At 46.3% G+C, this 23,245-nt stretch overlaps 2 protein-coding genes across 2 annotated transcripts in view; one reads left to right on the top strand and one right to left on the bottom strand.

Annotated features, from left to right (window-relative positions):
- Positions 1-331: 331 nt before the first annotated feature.
- Positions 332-5,273, bottom strand: acot8 (acyl-CoA thioesterase 8). Its single transcript, XM_070902868.1, has 6 exons — positions 5,089-5,273; positions 3,998-4,134; positions 3,571-3,796; positions 2,878-3,035; positions 1,990-2,181; positions 332-1,370 (listed from the first exon to the last, which is right to left on the bottom strand). The coding sequence occupies exons 1-6, from the start codon at positions 5,271-5,273 to the stop codon at positions 1,252-1,254; spliced, it is 1,017 nt and encodes a 338-aa protein (XP_070758969.1). The 3' UTR covers positions 332-1,251.
- Positions 5,274-11,198: 5,925 nt separating this feature from the next.
- The window catches only part of phactr3b (phosphatase and actin regulator 3b), a 39,333-nt gene continuing 27,286 nt past the window's right edge, over positions 11,199-23,245 (top strand). Inside the window, exon 1 of the mRNA XM_070902848.1 lies at positions 11,199-11,307. Coding sequence (XP_070758949.1) covers positions 11,199-11,307 — 109 coding nt within the window. The remainder of the gene's footprint in view (positions 11,308-23,245) is intronic.

Below are 23,245 nucleotides of genomic sequence, written 5' to 3'. Positions count from 1 at the left end.
AACCTGTTGCAGACACAAAGACTTTTCTTTTCACTAATTTCATGCATTTACTGTGCAATGTTTGACTTTTTATGATTCAACGGACTATATATTTTATGTTAGTGCCTACATCTTAAGATGCAGAGAACTTGCTACTAAGCTGACATCATGGCTTCCAGTGAATTCAACCAAAGGGCAAAGGTCACACACACACACACACTTTGACATGGCCTAACGGGTCAGACGGTCATCTTCACCCTCATTAGATTCGAACTCAGGCTGCAGTGGACTCTTTCAAATGAAAACAGCAAGCACTTTGCTCATGATGACTTCAAATTGAATACACTGTGGCTTCACGTCTTACATTTTCTTTAATCACTGTTAGTCATGGGATTTTAACACACATCTCGTTCACTGTATAAAAGCTTAACCTGCCATCAGGTGGAATGGACTTGAATCTCAGGTCTACTAGATGGCTGTGGACATTATCCTTTTGTACAATAATGACTACCACAAAGTGAACTTGGCAGCACTTTTTCTGAACAGAGTTTAAGGTATTATTACATCTTCATACTGTCCTGCTCCACACTCATTTCACTTTTTTTAAGTCTCTCCTTGTGGATCGGGCTGTACATTTTCTTTTGCACTTATTTACTTTTCCATTGCTGGATCAGGTTGTTCCTTGACTGTCCTACTCCACAATAATTTCCCTTTTTCACTCTCTGCTGGTGGATCACGCAGCGTCTTTTAACAGGCAGATCTTTACTTCCACGAATAAAACCCATGGGACTGCTGCTGGTAGTTGCATGTGCTAGACAGACATACAAATGTTGTGCCATCTAAGTTTCTACTATGTGGAACTTTAATATATTTAACATTTTTGGTCACCTCTTTTCAGAACTAAGCTCACTGGCCGGCAGGTTGTCCACTCATTAGCCGGCTGATGATGTCAATGTCCTCACATTTGTGTGATGCCTTTGCAAGTGTGATCAAACAAAATCCCATGCTTTGTATTTCAGAACTGTGGCACATCAAACATCACAGCGGAGTATTTGCAGTACATCCTGGTCTTGATGTTGAATTTCACATACAGGCATGAATGAATATGCAAAGTAGTGGAATCACTGTTTGCATTAGAACCTTTTCATTCTTTATAACCATTCTATAACTTATTAAATTATAAATACACTATGATGTTAACAATTGTATGTCTAAAAATAAAATAAAATGCATATGATTATAAATAAAACAAAGAAAATCTTGGGAATGTGCTCATAGTTTGCTGGGCTCTGTGACTGGTTTCACTCTCAGGACACCCTCCTGGGAACACGAGGCAGCCAGCACCCCGTCTCTTCTCCACAGTCGGCCTTGGACCAGTCCCCTGCTGCCCCCTGGGGGACAACACAAACGACATGTTGTGCTTGGAGCAGGAATGCAGAAAATTGTCATTTGTGTCCAAGCTTTTGACAGGGACAACTGAAATGGGTGATAAACGAAAAGCCGCAATAGTAGCATACAAAACAATACATAATATTCAGAAATACACAGAGATCAGTCCATATCAAGCAAACACAAGTCAAGAGGCAAAATATGTTTGAAAGGAAGTGGTTCAGTTGTACAATTGGTTGTAACCCACTTGCAAACCAATTTGTAAATGGGAAGCAATATCTTTAAAAGATGCTTTTCTATTTTCATTAATATTTCTTCATCAACTAACAACTGAATCGGTAAGGCTCTTCTGTTCATTTGATGACACTGACATTTTAAAGTCATCCCATGTAAATAAATATCTAGACTTTCTCCATTGTCGTCTGCCCCACAACTAAAACTGCACTTGGCACATTTGCTTTACCAAGCAGAGCATACAATGTTGACGTTCTGCTGGGGAAACAAAGCAGCCTTACAGGTTCATATAGGTTCAGGTTGTAAGAATCACCAGGTTATGGGTCTTTAAGTCCCTGTGACAGAACAAATGAAGTACAGCGCACAGGGAGTGAACAACGCACTGACCTGCCCATGGGCTCTCACACTCGTACAACATCCACTCATCGCTGCGGAAAGTGCTGTGGAACCACATGGCGTGGTCCAGGGAGGCTGAGAACTTGGCCCTGTAGTTGGGATAAGGCAGCAAAGCTGTGCCTAGGAATGCAAAGTCTGATACATAAGCAGCAACACAGCAATGCAGCTTCATGTTGCCTTCACCTACATGAACACACAAATAAAATGCATAAACAAACACCCAGTTTGCGGTTTCATTTCATAGAATGTTTACGAATGTTCTTTTTTGAGAATACAGTGGTGTGCAAAAATGGCATACCCTCATCAAAATGCTTTTCAATATGGATATTTAAATGAACAGAGGTTAACCTGCAATAGACACTTTGTCAGTAGCAATAAGAGAAGTTGGGTGTACCTCATAATCAACCATGAAGTAGCCAGGAAAGACAGAGGAAGGTTTTGGCCACCACAGTCCCCAGACTTGAATAATGCTGGAAATCTGTGGAGAGATCTTAAACATGCCCTGCATGCAAGAAGGCCGAAGAATATTTCTGAGCTAGAGATGTTCTGCCAGGAAGAATGGGAAAAAAGTCCAAAAGCAAGAACTGAAAGTCTCTCGCAAGCTGTTTTAGTGGCCTGAGGTGGAGTTACAAAGTACTAACTGGGTTCCCAAACGTTTGCACAGGGCCTATTTCTTTTATTTATTACTTTGAAACCAACAAATTAAAATAAAGGGTAATCTTGCTTTAAAATCTCAGGAAATGTGTCATGTTTAACTTAACCAAGGCCAGGTTGGCTCCTGTTCAGGCATTTTGATTAGGGATGCCCACATTTGTGCACACCACTGTACATGCTATTGAACATTTGTAATGTATGCGATGCAAATGTGCAGTTGTTTACCAATATATCCTCGTGCTCGCACCCAGAACAGCTTCTTGGGCTCCGTTGCAGCAAGTCTGTAAAAGTGTGGTGGGTTGACTGGCTTTATCTCAATGGGGACCTCATTAGCCAGCAGTTTGTTAAGGCCTTGTTTTGCGTTTTCTGCGAGGTCCGGTTTACTGTAAAACAATATGAAGGGGAGACAGATCACGACTCAGGAATGGATTGAATGGGATCGCAGACTACGACATAGGTCAACATGGATGCTGTTGGTGGAACTGCTTCAGAGGCAGAGCAGCATCGCTTTTAAAAATCACATAGTACACACTTCTGCAATTGACTATACTTTTGTGTGTATTCAAGTACCTTGTTCATGTTGTTTTTGTCAATAATAAAATAAATGGTTATTCTACCTGAGATTAGGGCTGCAACTAACATTTGTTTTGATCAATTCATCATTTAATCTATAAAATATTTTAAAAAAAATAGTGAAAGGTGCCTGCTATAATTTCCCAAAGCCCAAGATGATGTATTCAGTTTGCTTGTTTTATTTTGACCAACAGTCCAAAACCCAAAAATACCATAAACATTTGAGAAGCTTTAACCAGCAAATGGAATTTTTGCTTGAAAATGACTAAAATAATGAATTGACTATCAAAATAGTTTGATGCATTTTCTGTTGATCGACTAACCCATCAATCGTGGCAGCTTTACCTGAGATAAAGATGAATAAGCTCCTCCACAGTGAGGAGGTCTTCAGGCGGGGGGACCGCCGGCATGGTGAACTGGTGCTGCAGGGGACTCGGCTGTAGCAATTGGAAGGACGCCTGGCAGATAAGTATAGGCTGTCCGTGCTGGATGGCCTTGACAGAGCGGACTGTGAAACTGTGACCGTCTCTTGTGCGGTCCACCTGGTACAGCACTGGAACCTTAGGGTCCCCTGAAAAACACCCAAAAGACAGCTGTGGGGAAACAGTACAGTAACTGGGACTGACTGGGGCCAATTTACCAGATCATTCCATTGATTATGACAGGATTATTATTGGTATTTCGATTTGATTCCATCAAAGATCATTTGCATTAACTACGAGCCCCCTTTTTAATATTTGGCCAGCACCTTTAAAATGATGTTACATCCTACCTGCTCGTACAAAGTAGCAGTGGAGGGAATGTGCGTAGAGATTATCGCTGACAGATTTGGCAGCAGCTACGAGGGCCTGGCCGATTATTTGACCCCCGAACAAACGCTGACTGCGGGGCACCCAGTGGTGTGTCCCTCTGGGGATGAATAGAGAAACAATTGAAATATATGACTTATGATCAAAAAGTAGCACGTCAACAACTTTGCTAACACAGCCAAACATCAAGCAAGCCAGCCAATTTAAGTTACTAGTCCAACAGCAAGAGGGCCGGCTCGCCGTCTGCCTTGCAGCCTTTTATTTTGCGAAGCTCTTGCCAACGACTAAAAGCCAGTCGGAGATTTACTCTTGTCCGGCCTCTTGCTCGGTCACTCTCTTATCTTCCTCCATCAACGTCCTCTTCGGTCTCTTCGCCTCTGCCATGATGTCTGTACTGAGAATACCGAGCTACACCCGTGTGTGACGTGGTGCAGTACATCCTGGTGGTCGGGGCGCAGAGTGGGAATGAAAGAGGCGCCATTCTCCCTATTACAAGTCAGTGTACTATCGAAATGATGTTGAGGCTGTTATTTCAAGGTAAGATAGTTGCATAATGTTGCTTTAAGTAGATTTTATTTAGCATTTTTTAATTTGTGGTGACTTTCCCTTTAAATTTCTCCAACACTGTCAAGGCAAAATTACTTTAAATTCTACATGGTCATGGATGGGTTCATTCTGAACGGGATTCCATTGGAAATTTAAGCAAACCTCTTAAGGAAAAGTTGTTGTTTTTTTATGAGTTCAAATATACCAAATGTCAAATGGTTTCAGAGTTTGAAACGCTGTGGTCAACGTCACTCTTCCCATGACTCCCATGTTAACGACCTGCGAGCGGTAACGTCATCAAGACAGATATTACTGTGCTTTGACAACGCAACACCGTACCCGTTAAATGTGGGTTTAATTACATTACGTTATTACACGGTATTTGGCTCTTGTGAGGCATCCATATTTGTTTGGTTTTCCTCTTTGCAAGAGGGAAACTCGTACAGGACAAGAATGCGACATTTCTGAACTGTCGCCATATGCAAAGTGACAAACTCCGGCCAGCTACCTGTACAGGTCTACGTCGAGCTTTTCTAGGTTTAAAACGCTGGTGACCAGGACGCTTTTGAGGTCCTGGTCATACTGAGTTGCAGGACTCTCCGGGCTGTCATCGTCAGCTGATTTCGGTGACACAGTGGCCCCTGGAGTTGACCCGCTAGCGCCAGGGATGGAGTCCACTTCTCTTTCCGCCATGTTTGTTTGGAAACTTCTTCTGTCTTCGTCCAAAGCGCGTAGCTTATCAAATGCTGATGCTCATTACCGCCACCTACTGTTGGGACAAAATACATAAAATCAAAATAAAAGTGGCATCTTCTCTCCTTTTTTTTGAACCTCTTCAGTTTTAGTTTAAGTTTCCAGTAATTAATGCATTCATTCTACACGATGACATAGTCACACACTTTTTCACACCTTTTTCCAAAGACAGGTATCCATGTTGTATCAGTCAGTTAACGTTTCAAAGCCAAGATGACATTTTCTTTGTTACGATCTAGTCCATGATTCCATACATTCTTTATGTAACATTGCATGATTTCTTTATGTTTAAATGTTCATGATCTGGATTGAATTTGAAGTAATGTAATGGGTGTTCAACCAGTCGTTGGCCACTCATTATGTCTGCGTGAAAACAAACCGTGGGACATACAGATAATGGCAGTAAGTAGTTCAAGTAGTTGAATTGCTTCATAATTGTTGTTTTACTTGGCCCAGGTTTTTAAATATCGGTTTCTGAAATGCCTGCCTCCATCCCAATACATCAGAGGTGAATGGAAATTCATTTGTGATGCTCACAGCTGTGAAAAAAATGACATTAACAAAATATAACAGCAACATGTCTATCCAGAAACAGTATCCCTTTCACTCTGGAGAATTCAAGGGTTTTCATAGGAACTATTTCTTCTGTAGACAGTGGTTCCAGTTGGTTTGGTGTGCTAAAGGTTGTGCATTAGAGGGAGTGCATAATTCAGTATACACAGCAGTATACTACCAGTATACACACACGAGGCCTTGGAGGTCAATCTCTCCTTTGAGCGCCATGTCAATCATAACGCCAGAACTGCCTTTTTCCATTTAAAAAACATAGCTCGTCTCCGCCCATCACTCTCTTTCTCTGCTGCTGAAGCTTTGATGATGATGATGAGCTTTGTGCATTCATCACATCCAGTACTGAACAGACAGCATTCTTTATGGCACATCATCCAAAGTCCTAAATAAACGCCAGTATATCCAAAACTCTGCTGCTCGCCTGCTCACCCGCTCCAGCTCCCGTGACCACATCACCCCTGTCCTCCAGGACCTCCACTGGCTGCCGGTCCGACTAACGGATCCAATTCAAAGTCCTTCTCCTCACACATAAAGCCCTCCATAACCAGGCCCCCTCCTACCTCTCTGATCCGCTCCACCACCACACTCCTTCCCGCCGCCTCTGCTCCTCTGACGCCGACCTCCTATCTCCGCCTCTCAGGACCAAGCACCGGACCTGGGGGCGACAGAGCCTTCTCCATAGCTGCCCCCTCCCTGTGGAACTCTCACCCCAAACACATGACTGCATCGAACTGCCCGTGTTCAAATCATTAATCAAAACTCACCTCTTCGAAACTGCTTTTAATGTGTGATTCACGTGTTAAGTGTCTTTGAGCACCATTTTATACCATTTTCATATTATTATCATTATTATTAGGATGATGTTGGATCTCTGATGTTCAAACAGCAGCAGGTGGTTCGGCAGATGCTGTTGTAATGATACTTTTTGACAATTATTTGTAGACCTACTGAATCATTGTTTATGCAGCCATCATTCAGGTCAGTCTTTGGACAGCTTACAAGGGTGGGCAAAGTCAAAATGCGTGTGCCATTTCCTATACCCATTCCACTGTATAGTACTGTACTGTAATGGTTTTGGGGCACACCCCTGTATTTTGTGTCTCAAGACACAGTACAGACTGGTACTTTACAGTAATATCACTGTCACTTCATAATGTGCATTTTCTTTAGACTGTAAGACACATCATGTCATCAAAGAGGAGATGGCCTTGTTTGAGAAATGGACCATTTTCTCCCCTGACGTTTTGGGGGCTAAGATGTAAAGGGTAGTATCAAAATTATTGCTATATATAAAAGGTCAAACGAATTGAGTTAAGCTCAACATAAAAGGAAGGGTCAGTTCACTTTTCCAACAGCATGGTAAATGAAGGGTTGGCCAACTGTAATACAGTTTACTGTAATATCTTAATATATGCTTTTCTATTAGGTGTTTAGTACATGTTTTGGTGATGCTTCGCTGGAAGGGGTATACGTAAGGCATTCATGACACCTGCATAAGCGCTGAAAACTGACATAAACAGACATGGCCATTCGTAAATGTTTGTTCCACCTGTGTGTCATTGACATTACCCTTTATGTCAAATGACAGTTGTCAGTTGGCATATACTGTCACACCAACATCTTATGACACTTTCAGCATCAAAATGACATATGGCAAAATCTGGTAGATCTTAGGCACTGGCGTATAAGACTTATAAATGAATAAAAAACAAGGCACTCTTCTTTTAATCCAAAATTTTAATTGATTTATTAAAATAAGGGACCAAAAAGGAAGTTTAAAACGGTTAGCTCGGTGGAGCCAGGGAAGCAGGAGACCGCTGCGGCTCGGAAACAGCCGACTGTTGCCGCACAGGAACTGGGGGAGTGCAACAACTCAGGAGCGGCTCGAGGATGACAGGTCTGGAGATGGAGCAAAGTACATGGCCTGGGAGAAGTGAGCATGGGGCTGAAGACAGGGACCGATGGAGAGGGTGCGGCTGCAGGAAGGGTCTTGGAAGCAAACTGTGACACCTTGTGACACCTTGTGACGTGGTCCAGACCTCGTGCGCTCATCACCAGGTGTCTCATCGTCACCACAGTAAAATCGTTGGACATTTTTTTGTTCTTACAAACACCTCCGAGATACCACAGCTCTCTCACACAAATGTAGAAACTCAGCACCTGTTTTATGCTTGTGTCCTTGCATGATTGGCTGAGCTCCAAATCCATAAATACAGATTTATTTTCTTTCAAAACCATCCAGCTAGAAGTTATCTTGAAGAACAAATTTTTTTTATTTCTAGTTAATTATATCATCATGACAAAATACTACATGCATGTAAGGATATAATTATCATATATAAGTGACTGAGGTTTAATTGTGCCCTATGGATAAGTTAAAAACATCCTTCTGAGGAGGTGAGAGTCTCTTTTGAACAGGAAACCTTGTTTGAATTGTGCAGCACTGAGTTTGTCACTGTACTATCCTTCTTGATGTTACAAATAAAGTTGCTTTAAAAACTATAGCTCTCACGGGAAGTTTGCCAACAGAAATAAACAATAAACTTGCAATCTTTTGCTTGCTTTTATTTTTTAATATTTTATCACCTTTGTGTCCATATTAAAAATAATTAATTTTATGAAATATTGTTCCATCTCTCTCTCTCTTTCTCTCCCCTTGTCCCTCATGAGGGTATGAGGGTAAAAAACACTGATCTCAGACCTGTTGTTGTCATATAGTGCGTTCATGTTTTAACCAACAGATGTCGCTGGTGGGCTTTTTATCTGTTTCTAACCAAGCCTCCCCACTGTAACTCAAGTTAGGCCCTTGCAATACACCAGCAGAAACCCTGGCAGAAGTTGCCACCACCACATCTTTCATAGGAAACTAATGAAGGGGGGGGGGGGGCGTGAAGAGAAGCTGGCTGATGTATTCAGAGAAAAACATTAGCCTTGACTGCTTTTGCTGCAAGCTCCTCTCCCAGAAAAATGATAAACGCGTCGCCACAGGACTTGACAACTGGAAAAAAAAACGCAGGATCACAGTCCAAAACATGCTACACACACGCCACCATGGCAGGAATTGGAGCTTTGGCTTCAAAAAGGATCAAACAACTGACAAATTAGAAATGGCACTTATAGAGGCTGAGAGGATGACATGGCGTGTCGTCTTGACCAGGTTGCTGGCTATTATTCAGGCCTTGGCAGAAAGAAATACTGCTTTAAAAGGGGGACAACCGACACACTACAAAAGCAAGGCAATGGCAACTTTCTAAAAGAAGTGGAGCTCGTGGCCATGGTTGACCCGGTTGCGAGAGATCGTGTTGCTGAGGTGGAGGGAGGAGCGGACCACACTTCATAGCTGGGAAGAAGTGGTGAGATAAGGGAGCTCATGGTTGCAGAAATTCAAAAAAAATGACACATTATTCAATCATTTTGGATTGCACCCCTGATATTTGCCACACCGAACAATTGCCAGTCATGATACGCACAGTCACAATGGGCGACACACCACAGATAAGAGATCACTTTACGGGGTTCCTTGAGGCAGAGGAGTCAACAGGAGAGAGCCATCGCTGATATTACAAAAAGCTTCAGGCCCTTGATTTCTCCTTTGAAGACTGCAGAGGGCAGTCCTGTGATAGCGGTGCTAATATGAAAAGGACAAGAAGAACCCAAAGAAGAATCCAAGCCTGGCTGCTTGAAATAAACCTAAGGGCTTTGTTTGTGCCATGTGGCGCTCTCATTCTTTCAACCTGTTGGCAGCTGCAGATGCAGCAAAACGCCCCCCAGAAGCCACCGGCTACTACTGGCCACCTACAGAAACTGCTTTCAGCCTCCACAAACGAATCTTGAGAGCCATGCTAATATCACATTTATATCATGGCCCGCGGCAGGATATCAGAGTGCCAGCAGGCCTGGGACCAGCTGACCAGCTGCCCCCTTGAAGGAATGTGGGTTCAGCAACGCGATGAATGTATACAAACGTAATGGAGTAAAAGTAATGATTTTTCTCTGGAAATCTACTCAAGTAAGAGTATTCAGACCATTTAAACTTCCCCGAAAAGTTACTCAGAAAAGTTACGGAAGTAACTTTTACAACTCTTCCTCATGGAGAAACTGAGGGGGGGGTTCACACTAACCTGTGGCTGGCCCTCAGGATTGTTTGAAGCGTTTCAATGCTTAAGTTAACAAGAACTTACCTGAGGCCTGTGATGACGTCACATTTAAAGACGACTGACTCGTGCTTTGCCCCCTCCTGTGGACGTGGACGTAACAGAGTGAACGGTTAAAAGGTGCATTCACGTGTGACCTCATATTTATATCGGATGCTGCTATTTTACTATTTATATTTTTCAGTTTTTGTGTGCAATATTTGTAAATATTTGACTGCAGTCAAATTATTATTTTGTTGTTTTTATTAGGCAAATTGCTATATCTTTATTGCGTGTTTTCTTATGTGCAATACTTTTAGATATAGAGCGGAATACTGAGCGCTGGTTGTTTTTTACAGTGGCTTTTGTGCATTGTTTTCCCATTATAGTAATTTAAAAAATGTGCAGCTGTAAACAAGTTCTGTCATTTCTGATCGTAGGCCTACATGCTTTATTCCATAAACGTAATGTAGACTGTCGATTCTGTCCAGCAGGAAAATGTAATTAAGAAAGTCCCTATTTTCTACCGATCTGGAGCGCAAGTGAATCCGACGCTGCCTTCACGGGCTGTAGGACATATGGGATTTAAAAGTTGGCCTCGCATATGGGCCGCCAAAGCGCGAAATTGCGCCCGCTGCGTACACCCACAGTGGCACAGTACATTTTTTTTGTTGATATTGAAGTGAGCCATTGCTGGGTCCATCTCTCTGTGGACAGAACACTTTTAATTTGAATGAATATTTCCCCTTGACAGTGAGTGATTGTCGCGGTATGAGCCCGTGTTTGTCGTCTCTGTAATTGCAAATCTAATAAACTGGTGGGATGTGTCAATAACAACTTTCGGGAAATGATTCAAAAGTAGGTTTGCGTCACACAGACGTTGTGAATCCGAAGCTCCTCTGCATTGCCGGGCCAACTTCAGCTCAAAGGAAACCGTCAAGCCGAATTGGCGTGCTTAAATCGGGGGTTTACGAGCAGCACTTGAAAGAGGCATGATGCTGCGCGCGTTATGGATTTCCCCCAGCACTGCTTCTCGGGGAGCAGGAGCTGCAGCTGCAGCAGTCCGGCCACGTTGAATCTGCTCCACCACTTGATGCCGGTGACCTTGGCCGACGGTGATCACGCCTTCCAGACTCGCGCTGTGCTTTCTTTTCTGTTCGCCATGGCATCATCGGACGGGCTGGACGAGGATTGCGTGTTGCAGCGGGGGAGATCTCAGAGTGACCCGAGCAGCATCACCGAGGTCCGCTTGGGTGAAGCGCACAGAGCAGGTAAGAGGAGAAGGGGGGCGGAGGAGGGGGGGTGGGGGGGGGGGGGGTTATGTTGGACATCTGTCATCTTGCTCATTAGGTTGTGCTTTTGGCAGGTGGGTGGATGGGAAGCACATCACGACGTCGGGGCTCGCCCCGCAGCCTCCGATCACATCCGCGGTGAATCTATGTGTGCAACAAAACGCAGGTCATGTTGTAAACGTGCGTCATTTACCCCCCACCCCCCACCCCCCCTCCTCCCCCCCATGCACCCGCTGCTTCGCTGTGCTGTGGGCCTTATATGAGAAACTGCTGTAATTATAATGTCATCCAATGACACCACTGACACGATGATCCAGGAAGACGTGTGCCATGCGACGCAGGCCACGGGACACTGTCCAACTGGTGTCATACCAGTTCAGCCTCCTTTTCAGCTGCGCATTCATCCCATCACCAGGCTGTGATTGGCAACCCAAACAGGGGTGTTGTAGGTTGCTTGACGATGCCATCAGTGCAATAACAACCAGGACGTCCTCTTTCTATTGTTATGATCTATTCTTCAGTGAAACAGTTGTGTCTTTTCTGCAGCATGGGAAGGTAGAAGGTACAACTTGCCGTTACAGATGGACTGCAGTATGCTGCTGAGTTGACGCTGATGACAGCGAGCGCTGGTTGTGTATTTGGCTGTTTCCATGGTGATCCGAATGGCAGAAGGCAGCACTTAGCTCTCCAACTGTGAGCCGACGTGGTGCATGTCTGCTCCACTTACTGGGTCGGTTTCCCCCCCCCCCCCCCCCCCCACCCCAACCCCCCAGCACACTCGGTGATGTACAGCGGCCGAGCCATTCAAAGCGAAATGCCACTTCGACGGTGAATCCTGTTTATTTGTGGGATGGGGTTCACATTTCCACATGGGGAGGGAGGGAGGGAGGGAGGGGGCGGCCGGGCAGCCATTCACTGTTGCTCAACAGTGACCGAGTAAAAGAAAAAAAAACCAAGAACACAAAAAAGGTATTGAACGATGTGAAAACACGACAAGTCGCTCATTTTGAGCTCCGCAGGGCCTGGACGTCGCTGTGAGGTCGCCCACGCACTGTGGACTCCGGCGGCAGAGCAAGTGATGGGCCGGGCGGAGAAGTTGATACTGTGCAGCCGCCGTATCCGCACAAACAAGGGGCTCAGTTACTGAATCACAGTCTGGCGTGTGTGTGGGGGGGCTGCAGTGTCACGTATGAGACAGGATTCCTGGCCTCACATCAACGCATGTATTTTTTTTAAATGTTTTTTTTTTTACTGGCGTGTGATTCTTGCGGCCTGTCCGAAGGTCAGGGGGCCAGCTGTCTTTAGATGGGGGCGGGGGGGGCACGGCAGCGCTGCAGGGAGGATCTTCGGACACTGCTGTGCTCATGCCCTCCGCTTCAAACCCAGTGCTTGTCACGTTGTCGTGGTTGTTATGGTTACGTAACAGCGTTGGTGTATGTGCAGCAACTCTGAGACAGCACTGGCAGGGCTGCCCCGCGATATATACCGCTCATTACTGAGACCACCCCCCCCCCAAAAAAAAAACACCAGGGCAGACTTCACCCACGTCTCCTGTGCAGACAGGGCTTGGGCAATGCAGCAGTGCAGACCCAACTGCCACCGCCCCCCCCCCCCCCCCCCTCTGCTTGGTGCTAACCCTTCTTTCGCAGAGCCCCTGGCAACCCCTACTGCGGCTTTGATCCTGGCACTTGAAGATGCGTCCCATTTAAAGGGGAGAAAAAGAGGGGAGTGACAGATCTCTGGGGGTGGCATCATCATGGCACCCAGCCTGGGCGATGTCACAGCACTGGCCTCCTCTTCCACCGTGATGCTTTGACCGAAACACAAACATCAGTGTGTGCCGAGAGTGAGGACTCGCTTAATGCTTTGAAATCAGATTCTCACGCTGCTCATTTCGATGCCATGTAAAGCACACAGAGCACCGAGGCCTCTGTTTTAACCTGAATACCTGTTCTGCAAGAACCATGGCAATGCTTCGCTCTACCAGCTAGAGACGGAGAAGTGTGATGGATTCGGATCTCTTTGTGGACCTCGGGAGATAGTAGATAAGCAGCCACCTTGTTCTGGCGCACACAGGTTACATCACGAGCTCCGTTGGAGGCGATGCAGTACAGTAAGTGCAGCCAAAACACTGTAGCCCAAAGGTGGAACTCATGCTGCATTCAAATGTTGGCAGATGTAGTAGCCGGCAAAACCAAAGATTCATTACTTTCATGGGGAGGGCAATGTCAGACTTTTACATGCCTGCAAACAGAACTTGGCAGCGTGATTTTTGAAAAATAGAGCCAAGTGTGTGTATATCCACATTGGTTGTTTCAGCAAGCAATAACTAACAAAATATACCCAGTTAATGGCTTTGGGTTGATAGTTATAATCAGTATCTAAAATGTAATATGTCAGCAGAGAGTAATCTTGGATCTGCTCTGAGTTTAACTGGAAACTGCAAGTAATCAGTACAGCAAAGAATACGATCACTGCCTGTAATGTGAGAGGGGTAGCTCGCGGTGATGATCAGACCAACTCACGCTGTTTGGTTTTGTGGCCCACAGCCTTGCAGGCTTCATCCAGTCTCACCAGTCTCATTAGTATCACCACAGCAAGCAGCTGATTTCAGTGACAAAGCTCCCACTACGCCACCTGCCCAGCGACGAACAGCCACGAACTCCCCTTCCGCTGCGTGGCCAAGATGGCGGCCACTGAGGGTGAGAAGTCCAGCGTCCACTCATCGTGCACTGCATCTCGCCACAGTTGTCAGCGCGAATGCACTTAATATGCACTCAAAATAGCAAGTGTAAGTACGGAAGAACGCAAATTGACATACAGCACGAGACTAATCAGTTGTAATTAACTGGCGTCTCCCTTTAAATACAATGAAATATTCTAAATGAATAGCACACAGAAATAGGCCTCTATAGTACAGTTGTGACTGACGTCCTGGTGACGCTGGAGTGTTGTGGCCTCAGTTCAGGCCTCAGCATCAGACTGTGGCTATCTTTTCTGTTGCACATCAACAGGAATGATGGAGGTGCCCTGTCAGTCCCTGGTGCCTCTCTGGCCTGCAGGGGTCTCTTCTCTCGCTCCCCTCATCTCCCCATTTCACCTGGTGCTGTTGCACTCATCTGACATGCTGCTCTAACATGAAAGCCTCTCTCCCTGGACTCCTCCGCCTCAGCCCCCACCTCTCAGCTACCGGTAGGCCTCAGTTTAGTCACTCATTCAGTCAGAGGAGGCAGATGGGGCCTGATGAGGAGGACTCCTCATATTTGAATCAAGGGTGCCTCATGTTTTATTAATGGGGGAGCCTATACATAAGCCAGTTTGTCTCCATTCCATATTCTGAGCCGTGATTGAAGGAGAGCGAATAGCGAAGGCAGCTCACTCCTACATGCATGTTAAGCTCAGCATGGAGCGTGTGCTAAATCTCCTCACAGCCACATGAGTCATTTCACAAGAACTGCAGTTAGAGACGAGATGGGATGAAAAGTGTGCATGGCTGGTAATAGAAACACAAGCAAACAATGTCACTTCCACTGTGGAAATGTCAGCTGTAAAGCGTTTGGTTTAGTACCAGTAGCCATGGCATAGGAATATCACATCAGAATCTGTTTCCTGCTTTTACAGGACTAACATAAATGTCAGCTTCTCCACCAGACTAACATCACCTGCGCTTGGATTTGTTCAGGTCATTTAGAATAGTATTTCTCTTGCACCTAACACACTAAAAAAGAAAGTATATTTAGAGATGAGACTGGAGAGTCGCTGAAAGGCATCTTAAACACCTGCGTGGTGTGAAAAATGCTGCAAAGTGGGGCCAAGAGCAGTTGAAAGTGAATCAGTGGGCGAAACTGCCACAGGAGGGCTCTGCTTGGCAGATAGATATGGATGTTGCACAAATGAGGTAAGCTGTCACTGTCACAAGGACTCCGGCACTGCAGTCGCCTGACCTCTCGCGAAGAATAGGGATAAATGGTTTGTCCCAAGGTCGCGCTGCATATAGAGTGGGAATGGACGGACGACTTCCTCGGGATTACTCAGCACTATACGGCAAGGTTTAAGATGGGTGTGAATGAGACTTCAGTGAGATGTGCTTTAAATGAGTGTTCACTTTATGCCAAATCAACCCCTCAGACTGAGAGACAGGGATGAACGCTGTGCAGGCGGCAACGGGAGAAGCTTTGAAATCTTTTGAAATTCAGTCGGAGGACGTTAAGACGGAAAACTCCACGCGGAAAACCAAACTTTGCTCAACTTCACGCCCCTCTGTGGGTATTTTTAGAGCGGAGAGCGACTCCTGCTCCTGTTTTTTTTGGATCTCGTGTCTATTTCAAAAGTGGAACATCTGAAAGCAGTGATCAAGGACTTAGCATGGACAGCACGGTGACGGTTAATGTGGAGCATCGCAGGAGTGATGTGACGCTAATCTCGGACTAGAAATGAAAACGCGACTTTGCTGAGACGGTAATAGGTTGTTCCATCGGGGAGTTTTACCCTTGAGTCTTTGATGCAGCATTGATTCTTTTTTATGAGCCGGCCAAGGCACAGCGGTACAGTGGCTAATTCAAAAGCACCTATTTCTTTTTTTGTTTTTTTTTGTGCCAACTCATCTCTAATGCCATTATGCGCTATGCAGAGATGTCCCCGGGTCCCACTGACTACAGGGCCCCGGGGAGCAGCACAGACGCAGGACAAAACATGACATCACCACCAATACAATGAAAGGACATAAACGCCCCCGTGTAGGGCACTCTCATACTGTAGATACAGGGCTGGTAGCAAGAATTTTAGAAATACTGAGGTCACGAGTCCAAATTCTCCCAACAGAACCCCATCGACTGAAAAAAAAAGAACTACTAAAGGGGAACTGCACTGGTTTTGCTCATCAAAGTCTGTTTTCAAGTCTTGGGAAGCACCACTGGATATGTGATATAAAGCCTTTTGTGTCTCCAGAGGGAGCCGCACAAAGCCTGCTAAATTGCCTCAAGTGATGTCACTTGAGTCAGCGTCGGCCGGGGGTTGAAAATGACAGAAAATCTGGGGGTGTGGAGCTAGAAAGAAGCGAGACTACCAGACCTCTGTAGCCCCCCGCTTCTCATCTCTTCTTGAGGCGAGTGGCTCACAGGGACATTAGCCGCTGCCAGCATAACACACACAACTGAGCTGTCGAGTTGCATTGTGGGTAATGTAGACGTAAAGTGTTCATCAAAAAAAATGAAAAAGTGCCATTTTGCAAGATATCGTGTAGCAATAATGAGTTATGATAATCATGATACAGATCACAAGTGCGGGCAGGTGCGTTCCATTTAAATACCCCCGCTCTTCCTCCTCCCCCACTTTACCTCTGCCCTCCAAGTGGCCTCCATGCGAGGAGGGGAAGTGGAACCACTAATGAAACACAGTGCAACAGTAATGTAGGTGCGCAATGCTGAATCGGAGGACTTTTATTTTTTAATTTTTATAGGCATATATGCCTTTATTGGATAGTGAGAGCTGCAGAGAGAGAGAGAGACAGAGGGAAAGGAGGGGGGGGGGGTGACAAGCAGCAAAGGGCCTGGGCTGGAGTAAGGACCCAGCCTATATGGTGCACACTCCACCAAGTGAGCTGCCAGATGTAAAAAAGAATCCAACATATGTGATGTTTATCATATGTTGTGCCCAGTTCATGCTTTGCATACTTACGTGGAGAGAACAAGGGCCAGTTGTTGCCCATCATCAAAACAAAACCTTTCTCACTGGATACTGGGTGCTACCACACTGGCCTACTCCAGCTCGGGTCTTCAGGCCCCAGCTGGGTTGTGGACACATTCTACCAGGGGTCTTGCAACCTCTTGGGCCCTGTTTGGAGGCGTCTCTCTATCCAGGATATCAGCTAGCTGGTCATCGGCCCTCACATTTGCGAGGGTTTTACAAGTTGGATGTCACATGTCCGAGCCTTGCTGTCCTGAGCGTGGGCTCCTCTGTGGACCTGCTTCATCCACACACTTCTGCGTGTGTGTGTGTGTGTGGGGGGGGGGCAGTTGTTGAGATAAGCTTGTCTAGCAGTAGAGTGCTGCAGGAATGAGTCCTAAAGCATGAGACATTGAAACGAATGCTATGAAAGAGAACTGTAGGCTACTTTTTGTAACCCCAGTTCTCTGAGTGGCATGAGTGAAATGTCTCACCAGACCGCCCTTCTTGCTGCTGGGGTGAAGCGAGAAGAGGTGTGCTTGTTTTGAATGACACGCTGTCCTGATGACGCAAATGAGCTCTTTTTTGAGCATAAACTTTTTGGAACTTGGTTGCTTGGTGTACTCATGAATAGTTAACGTCAGAGAGAAGTACTTTAAAGAGAGACGCATTGAAAAACAGAAACAAAGGAATGGTTTTTTATTATTATTATTATTTAGAGTTTGAAGCTGAAATCTTGAGAAAACTGAGAGAATTTTTCACATTTCAAAGTAGCCAGCCAGCTGCTAGACTGCTGCCAAAGCGTCCTCAAAATGGGTTGCCATCATACATTTTTGGCTTTGGAGTGATTTGGGGGGGGGATTTGGCCGTCTGCATGAAACAAGGGTGAATTGTCTGATATCATGGGGTGTTATTAAATATCAAAGGAGTAACGTGTCGTAATGTGCTAATTCTGTTCCAAGGCGGTCTTCCCTTTCAGAGAACAGATAGATAGTCTTTGTCTCCATGTACAGACTTGATTGAACGGCAGCACAAACAGAAACGGCGAACTGTACTCCCCCCCCCCGCTACACATAAACAAACACACTCCCCTCCCCCAACAACGAAACAATCTGGGGCGTCTAAACAACAAGGGTGCCACACATTACAGTAGGACTCATAAATCGCTCCCCTGGTGTGTTCAAGTTCCCAACAATACAGACAAAATGAAGAAGAGCGCGGTGGTGAAGCCACGGCCAAAGAGATGAATGGCTTGTGGATCGTGTGTCTCTGCATGTTATCCACAGCCAACTGATTTGTTTTCCCTCCCCGACAGAGCTTTGCTTTTATGCTCCATTGTGCTCTTCTATGTCCATGATTTGCACTTTGATCAACACATGCCTTCATGGATTGAAATGGACGTTGCTCCGCATGTGCGCCCCTTTTGCGTCTCGTGTCCTGGTGGGGTTTAAAATGCCGTAATTGCGGTCACGTGCGTGGTAGTAACAGTGCATGCTCCTGAGGGTGGATGTGCACATGTGCCATAATATGCTTAATTTTAAGAGAGGAAGACTTAGTTAACTATGTGTGTATCAGAGGCAGAGATCTACCCAGCAACCCGGGCTAGGCATGTTGGGGGGGGGGGGGGGGGGGGGGGGGGGGCTACTTGACTTAAGCTGTCAGCCATTTACACGTAATGTATCTTTTATGAATGTTTCATGTGCTGACCTAATTCCTTTCAGAGCCGAGTAAAAGCAATATGTTGCACATGAGAACACAGCAGAGCGTCCAGCTGATCCTTTTGACGTCCTCATCCCACAACAAGGAGGGGGGGGGGGGGGGGGGCTGTGATATGACCACTTGGACGCCCTGGGAAGGCGAGAGCAGCAGAGGCTCCAGACCTAGACCAACGGAGTTATTGACAGTCATTTGTTTTCACAAAATCTACACTGCATCCCGCAGAGACGGAGAGTGGAAACAGCCTAGCGAGAGCTTCGCCACGAAAAGAGACACTTTGCTCTCGGTGGCAGATGTAATTAAAGCAAATGCTTAAGCCCAGAGTCGAAAAGGGGAGACTAATCACTCTGACAGACTTGAATCTCTCAGCAGTGTCGAATAAGGAAGAGGAGGAGCAGGAGGAGGAGGAGGAGGAGGAGGAGGGGCGGGGGCAGCAGCTGCAACAATCTGTCTGCTGAAACTGCTTGCCGGATTTGAAGCCCGAAAAAGTAAAAATGGAAGCTACTAATCAGCAGCGGACTGCTGCCCCGATGTGACTCGAGCTAACCCCAAGAAATACATGCAATTAAAAAGTATGGCCCCCACCACACCAAAACATAGACACGGGCCTGCTTTGTTTCATGAGCTAAAACGATTAGTCGATAAATAGATTAGTCAATTGACAGAAAGTAAGACAAAGTGACAGCATTTGTTGTTTGTTCAATATTACGATCTACGTTCCTGATAGCTAGGACCTCTGGCTGCCACGTGAATTATGACTCTATGTGGTCAGTGACAAAGGTGGAGGTAGCAAAACCTTGCAGGGAGGGTGTTGGGGTGGACTACCTATATAGTCGTTTATAAAGTGAGGATCGACTTCCTTCCTCTGTTTTTATATGATGGTAAACCGAGTCTGTTTGGGTTTCGTGCTGTTGTCACCTTGACACTGGGAAATTGCTTCTTTTTTTTTTTTACCCAATTTTCTGGCATTTCCATAAACCAAAAGATAAATTGAATCCAAAACGTGGACGTAGTCTGCTCCTGCTAAGCCCAGGCAGCACCGAGTCCAACCTGGCCTCCTTCCAACCTTGAAACATCCCCATCAGAGGAATCCCAGAGACTGTTTGGTTTGCAGCTCACACGCTCTGCAGGCGAGGCTTGTGTGTCTCCCAGCCCCCCCCCCGTCTGTCACTGTGATGCTGCATTGGCTCGTAGGCTACAGGGGCTGTGGCTGTACCTGATGAATGATTCAGCAGATTAAAAGGGGAGCGGTGCTGGAGTGCAGCGGCAGCAGCGGCAGCAGCAGCAGCAACAGGGTTTTTATGAACGTGCAATTTCAAACACGTCATGAGTGCGCACGCAGCGAGTCTCCCACTTACAGCCTGTGGAGCAGCCTTACATGACACCCTGGGTCCCAGCTTTAATGCAACCATGTGGCACGTGTTTAAATCATTGGAAATCTTGCCATGAAGTAATTAACAGACATTCAACTCATTCACACATGCTGCCTTTGAGGACCGATACCGGGTTATGGTACTGATATTGCTCTTTGAGAGTTCAACTTTTTAAAAAAAAAATTTATTGAACTTATTCTTTATTTAATAGTGTTTTGGGCCTTTTTTTTTTTTTTTTTCCAGAGTTGAAAAATAAACGTGTCAGCGCTCTCTGGTGGACACACTACGTCACACACGCTGACTCCGACATCTATCTGCAGTGAGCTGATCGTTTATCCGGGATCGTGTGAATCAGTGCCTTGCAGGAGGACCGCTAAAAGCCGCTTGTCCAATGATATGCGAGTATTTGCATCGTCTGGCTCCATCAGCTTCTCAGAGGTGAAGGATGTGCTGCCTGTCCTCGCCCTGTGTGCGTGCTTTGACACTGTTGGTCGGTTAAACGTGGACTACTTATAAAGATGTCGCCTTGGGCTTTACTGCATTTTCTTTTACTGCTTTCATTTTAGAGTCCAGACGGCGAAGCAAACATCGAGAAGGTTATATGGCAATAATGGAAAGGTGCGGCCCTGAAGGGGTGTTTTTAATATTTTGTCCACCCCCATTTTATATCCTGCACATGCAAAACAATTCAGAGGCACTTACAAGCCACAAACTGCCGCCTCAGAGACGACCATGAGCTGGAATCAACGTTTTCATAGATTTCAAGATGAGATTTGATAATCACGCAACAAGAAATCCCGCCACTTCCTTCAATGTGTGCGTTAACAGAGGGAGGAACCCGCCGTAGCCGACTGTGGCACTTTGTTTTGCAGAGGAGGGGGCGTGTGTGCCGGTTTATCTGCCCTCCTCCTCCCGTCCAGAGGGGCGGGGTCCACATGGCACAACAACACCGTAGCGGCCAGCCGCAGACGTAAACCCGCCCGCTCGCACTTTGTTTCCGCCTGCTTGTCCCCCCCCCCACCCCCCACCCCCCCTCCCCCCCGTTCACACCGGTTTACTGGTTGCACCGAGCGTTCCCTTTTCCTCCGTTTATTCCGCAGAACGCACCGCGGCCGCCAGGCTCCGGTCAGCCTGTCTCGGGGAGCGAATGATGTGAGTACCGAGAGCCGGAGGAGGAGGACCGGACAGCTGCGCATCCTGTGGCATGTGAGTGATACTCTCAAACGTTCGCTACGCTGACCTACAGTCAGTTTGCGGCGAAGCATCCCGTGTGTTTCCCCTAAACATCGTGTTGTTCGTGCAGTGTGCCCACTGGGACTTGTAAGTGTTTGACTTTATGACCATATGGTACTTAGGGGCGCTATTTCCAGCCATGATATCGTTAATGTTTTAGCGTTTTGAATGAAGAGTAATACTTCCTCTCAGCTGTGACATCACTGTGATAAACCTTGAATATTCCCACGGGGGACCTTTATCGCGGCTGTTATCATTTCCTTAAAACATGATTTTTCTTCCTGGTGATTCCAACTTGTTTTTATTTTATCCCAAAAATGGACTCAAGAACTTGCAGGAGGACATTGGGACATTTCCAGGTGGCTCCGTGTTTGGCATCCTCTGCAGGCTCAGCATCTGCAGTAGCAGACCCTTTGCTTCAGGCTACAGCACACTGTACAGTATCTGACTTGGACTGTTTTTTTTTTCTTTTTCTCCTGCTGGAAAAGATGATTCTTTATCCTGCATTTGCAAAAAAAAAAAAAAAAAGAAAGACATTTTCGCTCAACGCCCAGCCACGTGAATAAATATTTCAACATAACTTGCAAATTAAAGATACAGCAGCGGCTTACATTATGCATCGTTACCCGCTGGGCCGTGATTGGCTGCAGCTCTCCGCCTCTCTGTGTGGCAACAGCCTCCCATCCACCCAGCAACTCCCTGTTCCTCATGCCCTGGTGATTCTCGTCCTCCAAGGGCCTTTTCTGCAGCATCCAGCGTGGTAACCATGGCAACGGCTGCCTGACCCTGGGTGTGCTGCTTCAGTTACTACAGGCTTGACCTGAATTCCTCACTGCATCTAAGGCAGGCACACACACACACACACACACACTCACACACACACACACCACTCGGGCAACTGACCTGCTTGCCGTGTTGGCGATCAAGCAGCTTTGGGTGTCGGTGAAAGCCGAGGCACCGGTGCGCTGCCGCCCACGGATCAATACGTTGTCAGTTATGATTGGCCTTGTGCTGGCGGTGGACATCTGCATGTTTGCACCGCTGTCTCCGGCACAACGCAATTTGAAAATGATTGGTGAGAGTAAGCTGCGGCCTCTGATGAAACAGAGTCCCTGGTCTCTAGCTTCTGTGTTTTGCAAGCAGAAATGGCAGAGATGCTCCGGTCGTAGCTTCTCCAGTGTGCGGGACTTGCTGCTTTGCGTCGTCTTACGTGCCGGTGAATTGTCTCTGGGTTTCAGGCTGTGTGTTGGATAAAAAAAAAGGACACCTGAAAACGTCACTTTGGGCATTTTCGAGACTAAAGGCTTAATCGAATCACCGAGAAAATACATGTCAGATTGATTGGTAATGGAAATGAGCAGATGTTGTGAATTTAGACGCTGCTTGTCGGAAGATGGAGCGCTCCCTGCGCAGCCCACGGCTCAGCTGTAGGCTCCCGAGGTGTCAGCTTGTTGTCGGAGCCAGACTGTGTAGGAGTGCCTATTTCTGTCCTTTCTCCAGGGAACGTTCTCTCTCTCTCTCTCTCTCTCTCTCTCTCTCTCTCTGTCTCTCTGCCACTGGATGCAGAAGTCAGCTCAGCCGGGCCTCTGTGCTTCTTCTGCCTGTCTTGTCTGTCACCGTGATCCCTCCTCCGCAGCTCATCCTGCAGACTTAAGAGTGCTTCGAGAAGTCCGGGTCACCGGCCAAGAGGTCGAGCCCTTGGTTGACGGTCAAGGCCTCCGCTAAGGAAGAGCGTAATGCGTCCACAGCTCTGTTTGTCTCTGAATTAACGAGATCATTATCTCAGAATTATGAGAAAAGTTTTCATGGTGCTTGTTTTTCTGAATGACTTTCTCCTCATTCTCAGATAATTAGCGTGCACGCGATTAGTCGAGTAAATGACGAGTCATTTTTAGAGCAACAGTGCCAGACATTCTCTGGTTCCTGATTTT

Source organism: Enoplosus armatus, chromosome 3, assembly GCF_043641665.1.
Source record: "Enoplosus armatus isolate fEnoArm2 chromosome 3, fEnoArm2.hap1, whole genome shotgun sequence".
Classification (NCBI taxonomy): domain Eukaryota; kingdom Metazoa; phylum Chordata; class Actinopteri; order Centrarchiformes; family Enoplosidae; genus Enoplosus; species Enoplosus armatus.
The sequence above is the reverse complement of the archived record's forward strand: the minus strand, read 5'-3'. Positions and strand labels throughout refer to the sequence as shown.

What these genes read in the sequence shown, in the direction of transcription:
- acot8 (XM_070902868.1), bottom strand. Translation starts at nt 5,273, where the DNA reads ATGGCGGAAAGAGAAGTGGACTCCATCCCTGGCGCTAGCGGGTCAACT. An exon ending in CTGCTACTTTGTACGAGCAG is followed by an intron (nt 3,797 to 3,997) that starts GTAGGATGTAAC and finishes GGTGTTTTTCAG; the next exon opens with GGGACCCTAAGGTTCCAGTG. An exon ending in GTGTGAGAGCCCATGGGCAG is followed by an intron (nt 1,371 to 1,989) that starts GTCAGTGCGTTG and finishes GTTGTCCCCCAG; the next exon opens with GGGGCAGCAGGGGACTGGTC.